Source organism: Arabidopsis lyrata, assembly GCF_000004255.2.
Source record: "Arabidopsis lyrata subsp. lyrata unplaced genomic scaffold ARALYscaffold_1, whole genome shotgun sequence".
In the NCBI taxonomy this organism is placed as follows: domain Eukaryota; kingdom Viridiplantae; phylum Streptophyta; class Magnoliopsida; order Brassicales; family Brassicaceae; genus Arabidopsis; species Arabidopsis lyrata.
The window spans coordinates 7,349,031-7,366,461 of NW_003302555.1; the positions used below are offsets into that span (position 1 = coordinate 7,349,031).

At 34.8% G+C, this 17,431-nt stretch overlaps 4 protein-coding genes and 2 long non-coding RNA genes across 9 annotated transcripts; 3 read left to right on the forward strand and 3 right to left on the reverse strand.

Annotated features, from left to right (window-relative positions):
* The first annotated feature begins 4,487 nt into the window (after window positions 1-4,487).
* LOC9329017 lies at window positions 4,488-5,210 on the forward strand. Its single transcript, XR_002329084.1, has 3 exons — window positions 4,488-4,687; window positions 4,778-4,886; window positions 5,075-5,210. It is a non-coding gene; the product is annotated as an uncharacterized LOC9329017 (long non-coding RNA).
* Window positions 5,211-6,218: 1,008 nt separating this feature from the next.
* Window positions 6,219-8,988, reverse strand: LOC9326294 (telomere repeat-binding factor 4). Of its 4 annotated transcripts, none has more exons than XM_002892909.2 (6): window positions 8,634-8,988; window positions 7,719-7,954; window positions 7,520-7,604; window positions 6,985-7,086; window positions 6,570-6,858; window positions 6,219-6,475 (listed from the first exon to the last, which is right to left on the reverse strand). In XM_002892909.2, exons 1-6 carry the CDS (start codon window positions 8,781-8,783, stop codon window positions 6,444-6,446), a joined length of 894 nt encoding a protein of 297 aa, XP_002892955.1. In that variant the 5' UTR covers window positions 8,784-8,988; the 3' UTR covers window positions 6,219-6,443. The 4 variants fall into 4 exon arrangements, with proteins under 4 accessions (XP_002892955.1, XP_020868107.1, XP_020868109.1 ...); XM_021012448.1 differs by having other exon boundaries at window positions 6,985-7,089; XM_021012450.1 differs by having other exon boundaries at window positions 7,003-7,086; window positions 8,634-8,986.
* Window positions 8,989-9,081: 93 nt separating this feature from the next.
* Window positions 9,082-10,188, forward strand: LOC9329018 (mitochondrial import inner membrane translocase subunit TIM23-1). Its single transcript, XM_002890186.2, has one exon. The coding sequence runs from the start codon at window positions 9,316-9,318 to the stop codon at window positions 9,877-9,879; it is 564 nt and encodes a 187-aa protein (XP_002890232.2). The 5' UTR covers window positions 9,082-9,315; the 3' UTR covers window positions 9,880-10,188.
* Window positions 10,189-10,262: 74 nt separating this feature from the next.
* On the reverse strand, window positions 10,263-15,188 carry LOC9326295 (U-box domain-containing protein 35). The gene is made up of 11 exons (XM_002892910.2): window positions 14,017-15,188; window positions 13,848-13,945; window positions 13,643-13,764; window positions 13,278-13,547; window positions 13,000-13,183; window positions 12,855-12,911; window positions 12,674-12,751; window positions 12,170-12,577; window positions 11,728-12,091; window positions 11,231-11,640; window positions 10,263-11,124 (listed from the first exon to the last, which is right to left on the reverse strand). The coding sequence occupies exons 1-11, from the start codon at window positions 14,171-14,173 to the stop codon at window positions 11,071-11,073; spliced, it is 2,202 nt and encodes a 733-aa protein (XP_002892956.1). The 5' UTR covers window positions 14,174-15,188; the 3' UTR covers window positions 10,263-11,070.
* On the forward strand, window positions 15,161-16,812 carry LOC9329019 (protein phosphatase 2C 7). Its single transcript, XM_002890187.2, has 4 exons — window positions 15,161-15,538; window positions 15,666-16,016; window positions 16,099-16,204; window positions 16,375-16,812. The coding sequence occupies exons 1-4, from the start codon at window positions 15,212-15,214 to the stop codon at window positions 16,707-16,709; spliced, it is 1,119 nt and encodes a 372-aa protein (XP_002890233.1). The 5' UTR covers window positions 15,161-15,211; the 3' UTR covers window positions 16,710-16,812.
* On the reverse strand, window positions 16,023-16,378 carry LOC110224865. Its single transcript, XR_002329337.1, has 2 exons — window positions 16,313-16,378; window positions 16,023-16,234 (listed from the first exon to the last, which is right to left on the reverse strand). It is a non-coding gene; the product is annotated as an uncharacterized LOC110224865 (long non-coding RNA).
* Window positions 16,813-17,431: the final 619 nt, after the last annotated feature.

Genomic DNA, 17,431 nt, shown 5'->3' on the forward strand with positions numbered 1-17,431 from the left:
TTAAAATGTAAGGGTACTAGAAATTGACCCGCGGTACACCGCGGGGCTATATTTTATTTTTAAAAGTCGAAATTTAAATCTTTTGAAGTTTATCTACAGATATAACCTATATTTTTTAAAAAAATTGTACATATATATCTATATATTATTCAGTGTGAGTGTACGATTAGTATGTTTTAGGTTTCAATTTTTAAAATATAGAAATGAAAACATACAGTTCATTAAGTAACGATGTATGGCGGATTTAAATTTAATTTCTTTTGTTGTTTGCATTTTATTATAATATTTTTAAATAATATAAATAATTTTATATATGTCAATAATGATATTTTTGAGTAAATAAATATTATAACAATGCAGTATGGATGTAATTGTAGCAAGGATAGTTATGGCTAATAAATATATTTTGTAGAGATCTTTTGGCAATGATTGTTTAGGTTAATATCTTTGATTTAATTTTGAAAATCTAAATAATAAATGCCAATGGGATGTCATCGTAAATAGTAGTAAACTCAAGGGCTATGTTTCTTTTTAAAAATTAATTTTTTTTTAAAAAGATTATCTATTGATATAACCTATTGTTTATTAAAAAAAAAATCAACCCGCATGAAACAATATTCTTGAAGAATTTCTATTGTTGATGATATTGTAATGGTCTCATGTGTGCGTAATTTTTTCTACACAAATTTTTGAATTAAGAAATAATTATTTGTTACTGATAAATCGATATTAATTATAATAGGTTTCCAAATATTGAGGGATTTTAAAAAGATTATTTTCTATTTTAAGTTTGTATAATCATATTAAATAATCTGAATTAAATGCGATAATTAAGGGATTTTGTTATAATTAATGGAAATATGAAAAAATCTTGGAATATCTTTCCATTACTCTATTTTTTTTTTGATTTTGTCATTAACCTCTTTTCATTAATATTTTTTTTACATAATAAGAAATTAAAACGGATCAAAACTAACTCTAATTCATAAAATTATTATATAATAAATGTGATCAAATTACATATATATTTTGTTTGTAAAACATTCTTATTGTTGATCCTTGCTTAAGTAGTACACCACATTACTCTTTCTCCAATAATACTTTCACGCTTAAAAAATAAGATCAAATCAAAAGAGGATTGCTATAAACTTCTATTTTCCTTCAAGAAAAAATAAGCAAATTAAATCAAGAACTTATATATATATATATATATATATATATAATTAGTTAAAACTAAAACATACATAGAAAAGAAGTATAAGGAATCACTAAATATAAAATACATTAAATAAAAAAAATAAATATTATATGATGTCATTGTTAGCCATAGAAAACCCCGTAACTGTTAGAAAATATTTTGAGATTAGAAAAATTATACTTACCAACCAAAATCCGTATCCAGAGTTTTGTAAAGGCTTATATCATAAAAACAATGAAAACCAATAACATTAGAATAATTAAAGTTAAGAATTAGAATTTTATTTTATTGAAAATTTATTTTTCTTCCTACCTTAAAGAAAATGAATTAAAAGAGTAAACTTGTTAGCCTACAAAATAAAATCATTAACAAACATCATGAAGAAATTAAACATGAAAATGTAAAAAAAAAAATACTGAACACTAACAAAAATAGTATACATGATGATTAGAAGAAGGACTAACTAACCTTTTATTGCATACCTTCTTTAATAGTTTATAAGAGATGAAGTTGATGATCTCCATAGTTTTCCAAAATTTCGATGAAACTGAAACAAATTTCGATCAAATCAATGGTAGTGATACATCCTCATGATCGTCTTTCATACATACATGCATAAATAGACAAATAATAATATGTTAGAAACGACAAAGCTTCATAAAATTATAAACAATAACAATATAAAGAAATATGAACTAAAAACGAAATTAGAGGTTTGGCGGAATGAATATTTTGATTAGTGGAATAGCATGATCTTATATATATAGTGAAGTAGACCGTGCTGGTTTAGGGTTTTCAAGAGGAATATTCTGTTTATCTTGCTTTAAATGTTTTTAATTATTTACGTTTTAAGAAAATTTTATAGTTAATTCTTTTTGTAAACTTGTCGAAGAATTATTAATACTCAAATCGTAAAGATATTTATGAGAGTATCTTTCTATTGTATATTCATTACTTTTATATATTTATTGTTACGATCTATTTTAAGTAATCTATATTTATGTCAAAGAATAAAAATTAATTTTTTGCTAAACTGATTCGAAATTGATTTTCAAATGATTATTTTTTCCAAAATCTTAACTAAAGATTTGAGCATTAAACGTTTTTAAAGTAATGATATATAGAGTAATGTTTAAAATCGAGATTTACGCAAGATTTTAGGAACAATAGATGAGATAAGGTATGTGATAAGTAATTAGTTTAGATTGTGGAAATATTCGAAATCAATTAGAGATAAAATTTATTACGGTATGATTAATGTGGCTATTAGTTTAGGTAATATTAACAAAATTTATTCTGCGATTTATGATTGGCCAAATAAGGGATTAAAATTAGTACAAACTTCCTAAAATTTTTTATCCAAGATTCGGATAGAGTTAAACCCAGGTAAAACCCGGATCCAATTAATGCAAAAAAACCCTGTAAAAATGTATATGTAGATTGTTATTTTGATTTTAAATTTATTGCAATTTAAATGGGCAATTACCTATATTTAATCCGTTATTGTAAAAGAAAAATGACATAGCTTATTATTAGAATATTAAACAAATTTATTAACATAATATATATATATATATATATATATACTGTTAAAAAAATAAATACGTTTTTTTCTTTATAATTTTATAATATATGTATATATTGTTAAAATCTGGACATTAATTTCGAGCATAAATATGAAAACGATTTTCCATTAAAATCGGCTATTTATTAGGGTCATTAATATGAAAGATATTAAGACAACATGGCTTCATTTATTAGTTTGAAATTAAGACAACATCCCTTAAATTGCTAATCCAAGATCCGAATAGACTAAAACCCGGATCAAACCCGGATCCAAAAGAATTAAAGCAAAAAAGTACTATAAAAATGTATATGTAGATGTTTAGTCAATTTTAAGATGATTTTAATTTGCGTGACGCTCTACTCAAGAGCTACAAACGCCGTCGTTCTTTAAACTTGTGATTTTCCAAGACTTCAAAAAATCTGATTTATAAAAGGAAAGCATCTACATATACATTTTTGCAGGGGTTTTTTTGCTTTAATTCATTTGGATCAGGGTTTTACCCGGTTTTACCTTATTCGGATCTAGAATAAAAAATTTTAGGAATGTTGTAATAAAAAAAAATCGCCAATTATGACTACAATTACTCTAATATTTCGGTTTAATCTTATTTCCTAAAATCTCAAATTATGACATTAATTTTTAGATTTGTTTTATTTAAGTAAAGATATGGAAATGAATTTTGGTCCTCATATATTTGCCTAAAATATCGACGCAATCTTTTCAAAAATCTCAACAATTATTTCTTCTCTACTTATGATACCTAATTGCTACAATCCCAAATTTAAGGAAAACTGGAAACTAATTACGACAATCCATCTAACAAATGGCATATTCCTTACATCTTCTTCCATTTACAATTATACTTTGTACCATATTTAAAGAATATGCCACATTAATCCGGCTCTAAAATCTTCTATTAATTGCAAATTCCATCTTATATTCCTTAATTTACTCGAAAATCTTCTTAATATTCACTATTTATCCAAATATAGCCAATCATTCAATTTTATACCAAATACGAATATATATTGTTCATAATATCTTTAATTTATGCTTTTTTCCAAGATTTTCAAAATTCTGAAAACTAATAATCCTAGCATCCTTATACACTATAAATATCAAAGTCATTCTCATTTCCAAATCATTAAAAAAATGGTTATCTCAAAGGTGTTGTGACGGAGATCATTCACGACGACACATGATGTGGTGCTCCGTTGTATCGTGTAGCTTTCCGTCATCATTTCCGATTCAAGAAGCATAAGCTCTTCCTTGCTGCTGAAGGTGTGTACACCGGTCATTTTGTTGACTATGGGAAGAAAGCCATTGTTATTGCTCATAATCCTAATAACGACACTTACTTTTCTTGGTGATATTCAATTGATTTAATATGTATATATCATGGACCATTTGAATGATTGCGTTAGATTTGATTAGTTCAAATCTTTAGTTCTTAGCAACAAGTTTCAATATTTTCCCGCTGGTCATTGGATTCATATCTAGCTTTGCTGAATTGGATTATGATTTGTGTTTAGTATACTTTACGTTTCAGTTTTCTGATTAAGTATGATTGGATTAGATTGTAGTGAACAACTATTAATATCTATTGTTCTTTCTTTTGATGAGGGAATTGTTCTCACAGTTATGAATTTACACATGTTTATGATAGGATGAAGTTGCCCTCAGGTTTGAAAAAGATTGTGCCAAGTGGATGCATGACCATGATTGGTCAAGTTGCAGGTGGTGGAAGAACTGAGAAGCCGATGCTAAATGCTGGTAACACATACCACAAGTACCGTGTGAAGAGAAACATGATTCGGTTCTTATTTATCTAGGTTCTTCCTAGGTTCGAACAAAGTGATGCAGGTTGCTCTTGGTCGTGCTGCTTCTGATGAATTCCGTTCTGGTATCTACAAGTCTCCAAGGTTCGTGTACTCTGCTTCTTACAATGGTTCTTTTATGTTAAACGCTTTGTGAACAGAACTTATGCATTCTCTATATTTTGTTGTTGCTAGATCAACAAACAAGCTTGACTATGATCATCCAAATTCTGTTTGATGAATGCTTAGCCAAGTTCCAATAATTGATGGAATTTATCTTGAGGCTTATCTACCACCAAAGAAGGTATATTTGCTTTATGGATGCTTTGTTCTTTGGCGTGTGTTACATCCTACTGATGCATTTTTTTTTAGAGATTTTTCTCTGAAAAAAAAGAAACAGATGAAAGATCTGATCTTTTGGTTTTGTGCCTTTTGTGGTTGCTTATTCATATTCCTTTCTTGAGTAACATAAACATATTTTTCCTTGGCAAGTTACTTCAGCGAGAAAGATATTCACAGAGCACACGTAACAAGCCTTCACATGATCACTCAGAGACTGAGCTAAGCAATGCTCACGGCGAGGTGATTGAACAAGGCTTCAAGCTGGAATGGTTGAAGTTAAAGCTTGATGAGGTTTCCTTAAGGAGGAAGAAATTAGATGTTGATGTCCTACAACTCGATGAACGTGTTAAGAATATTGAGCTGATGAGATTGTACTTCAAGCTGGATTGTTTGAAGACAAATCTTGAGGAGGTGTCCTTGGAGAGGAAGAAATCTGACGATGCTTGATGTCTCGGATCCAACAACTCGAGGAATGCTTCAAGAACCTTGAGATGATTGTGTTGGATCTCAAAGTTAAATTGGACAAGGAGGAGGCCAAATCTTCTGCTGATGATTTTTTGTTGATCAATGAGGTTGATTGACGTAGAGATTCTAATAGTCAAAATTAGTCTTTATCAAAAGACCTGCTTAATGCTTATGTTGATGGTTTTATGCTTTATTTTTCCCTGCTCCACTTTTGGATATTTTTCTTCAATCATATTTTTTGTTTTTGTGGTAAGATTCAATCCAAAAATTAATGAGCAAATCAATTCGTTTTTCATTACTCTTAAGCTTATAATCTTACCAATTAGAATTATTTAAACTTATAATCTTACCAATTAGTACTAATATCATCAAATAAATACAAAACACTTTATCTTCTAACAATACACACATTTAACACTTATATTTCCTTTGCACTAAATATAAATTCATAAATACTATAAATTTTATTAGGCCAAAACTCAATATATTCAAATGAAATTAAATATAATATATTATGTGTGTAATTTTATAAAATTATTAATATGAAAATATATTGAGTACAAGTGAGTGATATATTTAAAATTGTTTATAACTCTTTTTTTACTAAAATGATATTGAAATTCACTAATTCTACCATTTATAGATATATACAACTTCTATATAATATATACATTTAAATTAATAAAAAATACATATATGTCAACTAAAATATTGAAATTAATAATTCAACAAAAAATTTCAAATATTATATATGTCCGCGGTGTACCGCGGGTTAACATCTAGTATAAGAAACAAATTTAATACGATCCTTTCCAAACCACACAAGACATTTTATGTTTTGACTAAATTACTCAACTATCTATTTTTTATGATAAATGAAAGAAAGTTAGTGTTATTTTTTGTCCAAACAGTTGGTAATGTATCATTAAAAACAAAGGAACAAGAGAATGCAAGCTAATAGCTATTAGTACTATATACCAAAAACGAAGAGTGTCTGATGTTGATGATGAAACTCCAAAGATTCTGTGCTGCTTCTTTTGTTCCATTAACCTCCTCAATTTAAGTACATAATCTTTCCCTGACTACCTGCAATTGAACAAATCTCAAACAAATCAGACACCAAAAATCCCAAAAAAGACTTCGAGACTGATAATACTGTCATGTTAAAAAATTTATTTACATTCTTCGTGCATCTCTCTCGCTATCACTAGCATATCATCAGCAACTTCTGCCAGTTTTATCAATCTGTATATCTCTTCTGAAGCTCCTTTCGACACATCTAATTTGTTCTCCACTTCCACGAGCTTATAAGCTGCTGTTATTGAAGCTTCAGCAACCATCTGCTGTGAAATAGAGGGTCCTTGACTGTTTGTCTGCTGCCGGGCTTTCGTGTTGCTCTCTTTTGGTCTCGCTACATGTGTTGTTCTTGTTACCAAGCTATTATCATTCATCGTATAGAAGTTCTGTGTCTGTTGTGTGTATTGTTGCATTGTTGAAGGAACAAAACATTTAAGAAAAAAAAAAAGCAGGAATGAGGAAACAACACAGACCAAGAAAGGTTTCGCACTTGTTCAAGCAAGGCTTTCAACACTTACTGATTTTAAGTGGCTAACCTTTTCAAGTTTTCCCTGAGCAGCAAGCCTCCTCAATCTTGAACTAAGGATCCTTCTGAAATTTGGTGGCACTTCATGTCGTTGCTGCTATACACATACCAGACCATTGTCATGAACTTGATCATTACTTACAGGTTAGCTGCTAAGACAATAATAACGGACACTGAACCCAATAGAGCTATGGTAAGTTTTAAAGATAATCATAGTGGACTTCTATGCAATAACTAGGATCAATCTCTAACAGCAAAGAATAGTTGAATAGTATAAAGTTTTACATTGGGACCTCTAACTTAGATGAATAGAGATTTTCAAGTAGTTTAAATCTTTTGATAAGAAAAAGTAGCTAAAACTAAATGTTCATTCTCATCTTTAAATGGTACAATGATTGGGTAGTTTGTTCAGAATCAAAGATAAGCTTTGTGTTTATACTGCTCATTAAATTAGTTTGACTACAGAGTAGATAAGTATTTCAGTGATGACACATGCATGATAAAGAGCACGGAAAAATATGTCTAACCTCGATGAAGTTGAAAATTGCACTGACATCAGATCCATTAGCATCCGTCAAGGCTGAAAGAGCTTCAAATATCATTCCATCATACCTTAATAAAACAATGGCTCATCAGAAGCGTAACAATTGCAAGCAGCTTACAGCAATTATGAACGGACACAGGATTAATAGTGGCTCGGAGGAGAAGAAGAAAAAGAAAACAAACCTGGGAGCATTCTTTGGATCAACTACAATGTTAAAACTATCATCAATGCTCAAATCAGAAGATCCACTACGGGGAAGAACAGCAACTGGAGAAGAGTGGGCACTATGAGGAGGAGTCAAGATAGCGGCAGCCGCAGCGGAAGCCAGATGAAAAGCAGCAGCTTTGATTTTTGGTGTCCGTATCTTATCCTTAGAGCCTTGAATACCAGGGGCAACACTTAAATTACGCCACTTATCCTAGAAAATATGACATATAAGATGATTAAGAATCTTGTTTTGTAGGTAACCAATACTGGAGACAGTGCTAATTTCCAAAACTCCAATAGGTGAAATAAATGCTGCTGACAGTGCTAATTTTCCACCTCAAAGTTCAGACTCAACAATACTTGCTGTAGGTTTGATAATTTGTGTTCCATTCTCGATTTTCAAAGAAATCCTACGACATAGGAGACAAAAAGCATCGTAGGCAAGGATCAAGTAAAATTTGTTCTCCTAAAACCAGAACAGAATAAAAGGGGATACCGATCACCTGTTTTAAACCTAAAGTAACAGCTTTTCGTGGTGTAACTGTATTGCAGCATTACTTGCATTTGATAAAACAAAGAACAGATCTTGTAATAACTGTCTAAGCTAGTGTCATACTATGATATTAAGAACTTTCTCAGGTGAAAAGTACAGAAGAAACAGAGAAGACCACTTGAGTCCAAAATCCACTATAAAGGAACACACTCAATTCGCGTATCCGTAGCATCGAAAGAAGATGATCCCAATCATAAACTTTTGAATCGAACCCAAAAAGTCCTCAGCTAAATTCAATTAACAAATTTTTCATTTCCCTTTTGCCTTGAGCTTGATAATTAGGGTTTCCCAAGAGCAGTTAAAAGAGGTAATCAATTAAGAAGAAGATAATAAAAACCTTGAGGTCGATGTTAGAGCGACTAGAGAGCTGCTCAGCGAATTCAGGATCGCGGAGAATATTCTTCCACTTTCCGGGGCCATGCTTCCCAACTCCGGCGAGTAAAGCCTCCTCTTCCTCCGCCGTCCATTTAAGCTTCTGGTTTCCCATCTCTACGCTTCTGTTTTCGCCTCTTCGCTCCGTTACTTTGTTTAGCTTCGTCGTTTTTGTATATCACAATCGGTGACAAAGAACGTCTCGCCGCCGATTCTTCGGCCGGGCTTGTCCCCCAAAAACTATTGCTTCTTTTTTTAATTCCAAATCCAAATAAAATCTTTTTTTTTTTTTTTCTTTACATGTGAAGAAATCGATCTACAAAGTGGATGGATGTTATGGTCCTTACCAAAAAAAAAAAAAAGTGGATGTTATGGTGGGATTTACATTTTAAGAAACATATAAGTAATAAAACTTTGAAAACTATAGGGTCTAAAATGGAGAAAACGTAAAATCGGGAAAGATTTTGGGTTAAATGATTATAAATAAAAACATAAGGGGTCAAATTCGAATTAGCCACAAAATCTTACTTACCCTAAAAATTTCGCCTTTCTAATTCTGCACCACATCGTCGTCATAAGCTTTTCTCTCACTCCGGCGTCTCTTTCTCCGTCGCCACCATTCCTAAAACCTCTCCCGTCTTCCTCTAATGGCGATCAATCATAGCCCCGATAACGAATCCAACGAAAACACGCGTCTTTATCATCCTTACCAAAACTACCAGGTCCCGATCAAAGCTCAGTATCTATACAAGCTTCCGACTTCTCCGGAATTTCTCTTCACGGAAGAGTCTCTCAAACAGCGTCGATCATGGGGAGAAAATCTCACTTTCTACACAGGAACGGGTTATCTCGGCGGCTCTGTAGCCGGCGCTGCAGCTGGGATCGTCTCCGGTATCAAGAGTTTTGAAAATGGAGACACGACGAAGCTGAAAATCAATAGGATTTTGAATTCGTCTGGTCAGGCAGGTCGCACTTGGGGTAATAGGATTGGGATTGTTGGGTTGATCTACGCAGGGATTGAGAGTGGTGTTGTGGCGGTAACTGATAAGGACGATGTTTGGACCAGTGTGGTGGCTGGTCTTGGAACCGGAGCGGTCTTTAGGGCAGCACGAGGAGTGAGATCTGCGGCTGTGGCGGGTGCTTTTGGCGGAATTGCGGCTGGTGCGGTTGTGGCGGGGAAGCAGGTTTTCAAGCGGTATGCTCACATATGAAGAACCGGAGTGCCACCTATATGGGAAAATCATAAAAATTAGAGCTTTGTTTGGGGTTTCTAGGGTAGAATTCTGGTTTACCTTTTAGCATGAATTAACCTGCGAACCTTTATTTATATAGATATAATAATAATAATAAAGGTTTTACCTTTTGGTATTCGAATCTCCATGAGTTCTTGTTTATGATTATGCTAGCTTTTGTTATACTTATATGTTTGTGCCTATTTTTCACTTGTCTATAAAGCGTGTATGTTCTGGTTGTTATCAGAATGACTCAGAGATGAAATGGCTTTCAATCTCATTTCCTCATCTTTTATCATTTTGTAGTTTAGACTGTTCACACTATGTGATTGTTCGGCTATGTTGAGGGCTCATTTGTTAATAGTTGGCTATCTAATCTCTGATGGTATTTCTAAGTTTTTTTAAAGCTCTTGGCTTTTCTAGCTGGGACTTCTTTATTGTCTGTGATTATTCATTGATCTGGAATGTGTTAATATCACACTTGATCCCTAGTTGTACTCATTTTTTTACCTTTCCAGACTTTCTCTTGAAGCTTTTTTGTCTCGTCTCTGGAATGTCTCCAGGTAACGACTTAAAACAAAATGTTTCATGATGTAATGTGGATCTGTTGTGAACAAAATGTCTAAGCGCGTATAGTCCCAAATTGACAAAATGCCCTGTCAGCTAACATTTCTGGTGCAGCTCCGAGAGGTATTCCTTTAATTCTGGTTTTAGGAAGATTTTTTTTGTGTGTGACTGCTTGCATCTTCTTTGGAACTAATGCTGTCAAACAATTTTTTTTCCAGAGAAGACTATACTCTCAAATTTCAGTGTGTAGTTGTTTAGAAAAGCTTTTTATATGCTACAGATGCAATGCTCTAGTGCAAAGTGACTAGGTGAGTTGATTTTGCAAGGAAGATACAAATCTTCTATAATAAATGTGTTTCTTTTCATGAGACCAAAAAATAAAGTGTTTGATAAACAAGATAAGAACTCCGACACTATGGAAGTTCAACATTGAACTTTGGGTGGAGTACAAATCATGAAAGACTGACAACAACTTCGCTTGCATTGGCTTGTTTATGATCATGTAAATCACCTTCTTCTGGTGGGCATGGGATGGCATCGGATGCTTAAACTGAACAAGTGCTTCGCGGATCTCAGAGATAGCCAATGTCGCTTCACTTTGATCTACGTCGACGTTCCAATCTTTCTGTCAAAAGGATTTTCCCAAGCATCATCTGTCTACATGATTGAAATAGAGGACTCAGGAATCAAAGAAGTTTATTAATTTTATTCCTTTTCCAGGTGAAGATTAGAAATGTGTTATTGTAGGTTCTAAGAAACCAACCTGAGAGGAAGATATTGGGGAAAGAGGAACCGAATTTTGAGCACGTGACACATGAAATGTTTTATCGGAGTTATGTACTTCATGATTCTCTGTTGCAAACTCTCTTAGCTTGCTCAGTGCAGGCAACAGAACGGAAGCAAGATCAGGTCTGTCCTTTTTCCGCAGCTCGCAGCACTGCAAAGCCAATTGAGCTAGCACCAGAGTCTCTTCTTCAGGCCAGTCTGATATTTTTGGATCCAAAACTTCTCGGAATGTCTTCTTCTCAATTGATTTCTCTACTCTATGGCTTAAACCCATTGCTGGCATCGCTGTGATGATTTGCAGAAGCACCACACCAAATGAGTACAAGTCAGACTTCACCCCAAGCATTCCCGTTTGCTGGTACTCGGGGTCGATGTAACAAAATGTACCTGTTTCAGCAATTGGGTCCATGTTAGGACTTTAAAAGGAGATGGAAAGATTAGATTTGTTGTTTTAAGGTAAAATGAAAGTATTACCGGCCGCAGCAGTCATGTGATAATTGGAGAAGCTATCAGCAACAGTGGGAGGTACCAACCGAGCTAAACCAACGTCACTGATTTTGCTAATTAAATATCTGTCTAGCAGAATGTTTGCTGGCTTCAGATCTCGATGTACTAGTGGCTCGGGTTTGGCCTGATGAAGGAAAAGAAGTCCTGTAGCAATCTCAGCAGCGATTCTGAACCGTGCTCTCCAAGATAATGGTGGAGTATTATCTTTGCAGAAGAGACGATCTTCTAGTGTTCCATTTTCCATGTACTCATACACAAGGCAGCCATATTCGGGACAAGCACCGAGGAGGATTACCATGTTAGGGTGCCTCATGCAACTTAGAACCTCGATCTAGTGAGGAGAAACATATGTTAAGTAGTATGGAGAAGACATGCAATATATTAGGATAGTGTCAGATTATATTATTACCTCTTGGTTAAACTGCTTCAGGCCTTGTGAGACATCTGACTTCAAGATTTTGATGGCAACAGAAGTGTTTTCAAGAACGGCTTTATACACAGGTCCATACCCTCCTTCCCCAATCTTTAGAGCATCTGAAAAACCGTCGGTAGCACCTTCAACATCTCTGATGCTATATCGTCTGTAGGATATACTATCGGCCATGTTCTGTTCCTTGAACTTGGCTTGCATCTCCACAAGTCGTCTCTTCTGGGTCTCTATTTCCGCTAGACGTTGTGCCATTTCAGTTGCTTGGATCGCACTCTGTGTTTTTTGCTTATCCATCTCGGACAATGCCCTAAGCATCTCTCTTGCTGCCTTTGCTTCCTCCAGCTTTTCAGTTTCGGCGGTAGCTCTAGGTCCTTGAAGATGAGGGGCCTACAAGAATTTATTAAATGTTTGATCTTAGTCAACATCTTTGGGACCTGTTCAAGGAAACATTCTCCGTTGTCCTCATGGAAGTAAGTATCTTACACTTTCTCTGCATATGGAAGCATTAAACTGGTGCAATTCGAGTCTCAATCTTCTCACTTCTGCTTCAAGATTTTGATTCTGATCATATTCATGCACAATGAACACAAACATCTCAGAATCATGCAGTTGACACTCTGCATTACCGAAACACCATATCTACTTTTCTGAAATATTAATTTACCTGGTGTTCAGTGATGTTGCCCCCTGATAAGCTTTCTTCTCCATCAGTCATTTCAGACTACAGATTCGACAGAAAATGTCAAAACGCCAGGAAAATTGGAGGCAAGAAGAATGTTGATTTGAAACGTGATGAGAATACTACTAACCATGGAAGAGTGTGAGCTTCCTCCATATGTGGATCGTCCTAGGATGCTGTAGAAACTAGCATTTGATTCAGCACTGTGACCACTGGGAGATTCATTGCTAAGCTCTGACATGGAACTCCTATTGAAAGATTGCTTGTAATGAGGTGTAGGTGGAGATAATTCTCCGTTTAATGCAGGAGGTGACCTGCGAGATTGGAAAACCCAATGATTCCTATGAAGCAAAAAAATGCATTCATTCACATGACAGAACCGGATGAAAACTTGTGTTAATTAATTACCTTCCGGATTCGCTGGAAGTGGAACTTGTTGGGCCAGGATCAGACATCATTACGGGATGCTTTAAAGGATGAGGAGCGTGTTGAGGACCTTGCGGTGTAAGAGGACCTTGCGATGTATGAGGGCCTTGCGGTGTCTGAGGACCTTGAGGTGTCTGAGGCCGACTCGCTGATCTGCTTGTTAAGAGCTTTCCTTTAGACACAATGAAGACAGCACATGTATCTGGGGTTGTTTTAAGCAGAGTTGTTGGCACATCTGCGCTCTTAAACTTCCTAATTAAGACCATAACAGAGGGTTTTAGGTTTCAGCATTCATTGAACCAAAGTTTGAGATTACAGTTAAGGTTATATGAGAGAAAGAAAGAGACTTGAGGAAAGAATTTCGTGCAGAGGCTCCAAGGACTAAATTTGAAATGGAATTGTTGGTGATGTAGTCAACAATTGCACTGGAGATGTCAATATCGTGAAGAAGAATCTCCGTTGCTATAATCTGATAGAACATATATAATGAGGTCAGTCAGAGCTATGTATATATGTGATTGTTGTAAGGAGAAAGAGAGGTTGATCTCTGACCCCTTTCCGAGCACAGAATCCTCTAAAGGGAAGGAAGAACTGATGAGCCTCTTCTTGGTTGTCATGTGGAGCTTCTGTGTTTTCTCCTGCCCCAATTCCTGTTTCAAGAGTTTTCATTAGATTGATGGACTGATAACGATGGTAATGATAGAGATGACGATGCCATTACTCAATTTGGTTTGAACATGGAGAAGGATACAGTTTGGAGAATCGATGATGATGTTCTCAACAGCCCATTTCAAAGCGTGTTGGCTGTTCTTATCCTTATCAATGGCTATGGCGGTAACTGCTTTACTGTCTTTTCCTTTTAGTCTTCTTGTAGCCATCTTTCTCAGCCCTCGAGATGATTGCTGGACACTTTGCTTCTCGGGAAACTAGAAAGACATTGTGGCCTTTTACCCTCACAAGGAGGAAATAAGGAGACCGAATGATAAAGGAAAATGGTAAAAAGAAATTAAGAAGAATAAGAGAGGAGAGAAAAACAGATTTGAACTGTTTTGTTTGTTGCCAAGATTTAAACTTATAATGGTTTTGGCACTTTGCTAAAATTAGAAGTTTTTTCCCCAACAATCTAACAGTTTTCTTAATGAACAGAGAGACAGACAAAAAGAGGACATTTTAATTTTAGTTGACGACTTATCTTTACGAAGTTTTTTTTTTTTTTAAAAAAAAAGGAAATTCCATCTCATATCTTGTAGATTGTAATTAGAACAAGTATTTTTGTGTAATGGCAACTTATATTAATATATGTAAACTAGATAAACTTGGAATTATATAGGCAGTCTTGATCTTTTAGAAGAAAGAAGAAGACCACGTACGAGAAATCCAAGAGTTGAAATTAGTTTTATAATTTGATTGGACCAACGTGCTAAATATCTTGGGGTTCGTCAGTACCTCAAAATTTTGTGATGATCCGTACATTTGTGTATACATGTCATGCCATGCATGTGTGAAGTTTTCTTTTTTTTCAGATCAAATGGAAGTGAATCATATATAAGAGATATTTTTAGTACCCCGGTCTCATAATATCAAGGTCGGTAAGAACTTGGGATTCATGGAAAGCTTTTAAGAGTTTACCTTTCTATTTGGATAAACCACTAGATTCAGGTAACCTGTTTGGTTTTGAAAGGGCAAAATGGTTCAATTTTCAAGGCTTTTGTCTTTTGTGTGTGATTCATGTCGCTGATGAGGAGGATCTTTGATATTTCAAAAAAACCATATACTATATAATAGCTTATGAAATATGTTTCAGAGGAGAAAACATTTTCTATCTTTTCTAATGATTTTGGTATGTGTCCAAGCATCGGTAAAAAAGTGACGTGACTGTAAGAAGCGAGGGGTTTAATAGTTGTTTGCCAGATGTAATGGAAGTGGATCATGGGCGAGTTGTTGCTACGGCGATTTTCCTGAATGATGAGGTTCCCACAACAGAAGTACTTATTACTACAAGTCATGATAATGTAGCAAGAGGAAGGAGGAGGAGTGTCTATGAGCTAGAGTGTATACCTCTTTGGGGCACAGTGTCAATCTGCGGTGAAAGGTCTGAAATGGAGGATGCTGTTAGAGCATTACCTCATTTTCTCAAAATACCTATCAGAATGCTTATGGGGGATCATGAAGGGATTACTCCAACCGTCACATGTCTTACTAGTCACTTCTTCGGTGTATATGATGGCCACAGAGGCGCTCAGGTTCTTAAATATTCATATTGATATTACTTACCAATAGAGAGTTTGTCCAGAAGCTATGTGTTAATATATGATGAGGGTTTTGCTGGAAACAGGGTACTCTGTTATATATGATGGCGATTCTTTGCAGGTTGCTGACTATTGCCATGCTAGAATCCATTTTGCTTTGGTTGAACGGATAAAAGAGGAATTGTGCAAGAGGAACACTGGTGAGTATAGTAGGCAGGTCCAGTGGGAGAAAGTCTTTGTAGATTGTTACCTAAAGGTCGATGATGAGGTCAAAGGGAGAATCAGCAGACCTGTTTCTGGTTCTGGTTCTTCTGATAGGATGGTTCTTCAGGCTGTTTCCCCTGAGACCGTCGGATCAACTGCTGTTGTTGCTTTGGTTTGCTCATCACATATCATAGTTTCCAACTGTGGTGATTCAAGAGTGGTTTTACTCCGCGGCAAAGAATCCATGCCTTTATCCGTTGATCACAAAGTAAAACATCTGAGATAGTTTCTTACTTCTCATTCATACAATGATAATGAAGTTTCTTACCTTTTTTTTTTTGTTTTGGAAGCCTGATAGAGAGGATGAGTATGCAAGAATAGAGAAAGCTGGAGGGAAAGTTATACAATGGCAAGGCGCTCGTGTTTCTGGCGTTCTCGCAATGTCTAGGTCCATCGGTAGGTCGAAATTGCAGATTTTCTTCAATCCTGTTCAGTGACAGAAATCTTATGAGAGTTCTATATATGTCAGATTGTTCAATAAAATTATCTAGAGATGATTACTACCTGTTACGGTCTTTGCAACGTGGTTAGATCCATTTCAATCTATTTTATTTGTTTGTATTCAGGTGATGAATACCTGGAGCCATATGTAATACCAGTTCCTGAAGTGACGTTTATGCCACGAGCTAGAGAAGACGAGTGTCTTATATTGGCCAGTGATGGACTTTGGGACGTAATGAGTAACCAAGAAGCTTGCGAGTTAGCTAGGAAACGGATCTTGATGTGGCACAAGAAGAATGGATCTTTGCCTTTAGCTGAGAGAGGTGTAGGGGAAGACCATGCATGCCAAGCCGCAGCTGCTTATCTCTCGAAACTCGCTCTTCGAAAGGGAAGCAAAGACAATGTCTCGATCATAGTGGTCGACTTGAAAGCTCAGAGAAAGTTCAAGACCAGATCTTGAAACAAGTGGACGCTAGAGCTAGCTCTTACAACTTTAAAAAAGACTTAGGAACGATTGAAGAGATAAAAAGCCTTTCCTCTGCAGCAATGGAACGACTCCGGTAGAAAAACAAACATTATACCATAAGCTTAAATTGCCTCAGATTTCTCATGTTTCAAAACTTCATCTAGTAACACAAGAGTTTAACTAGAGACTTTGTTTTGTATCAGTAAGTAAACTATCTTAGCTTTTTTCTTCCTTTATCTCTTTGCAATTCTCCCAAAATTCTTGCTGCAATCTTAAACATCAGCAGCAAATTTTCTTAACAGTCGCAACTTTTCTCAGGAAACAATATGATCCTTTCAAAAATATATATGTACCTTTTTTTTTTTTTAATATATATACCAAGTCATGATCCAATTTAGTTCGGTTACCAAATCCATTCTGATTCCAATGTGGCGTACTGGCGTGGCGTCTATTGTTCTTTAAATTTTTAGGATATTATATATGAATGAATGAAACCTCACTTATCCATGTGTGACTCATCTAATATTCATTTGTTATCCATCAACAAGATAATTACACTATTTTTGGAAACTATCAAACCTCTTTACTTCAACAAACCGTACTCAAAAGTTTCTTATTTTGACTTATGTGTTTTGGATGGTTATCTGGTTCTCGCAAAAAGCTTATTCAAGTTTGAGTACTTGAATCTTATCTATGTTAACAACGTTATGAGAGCA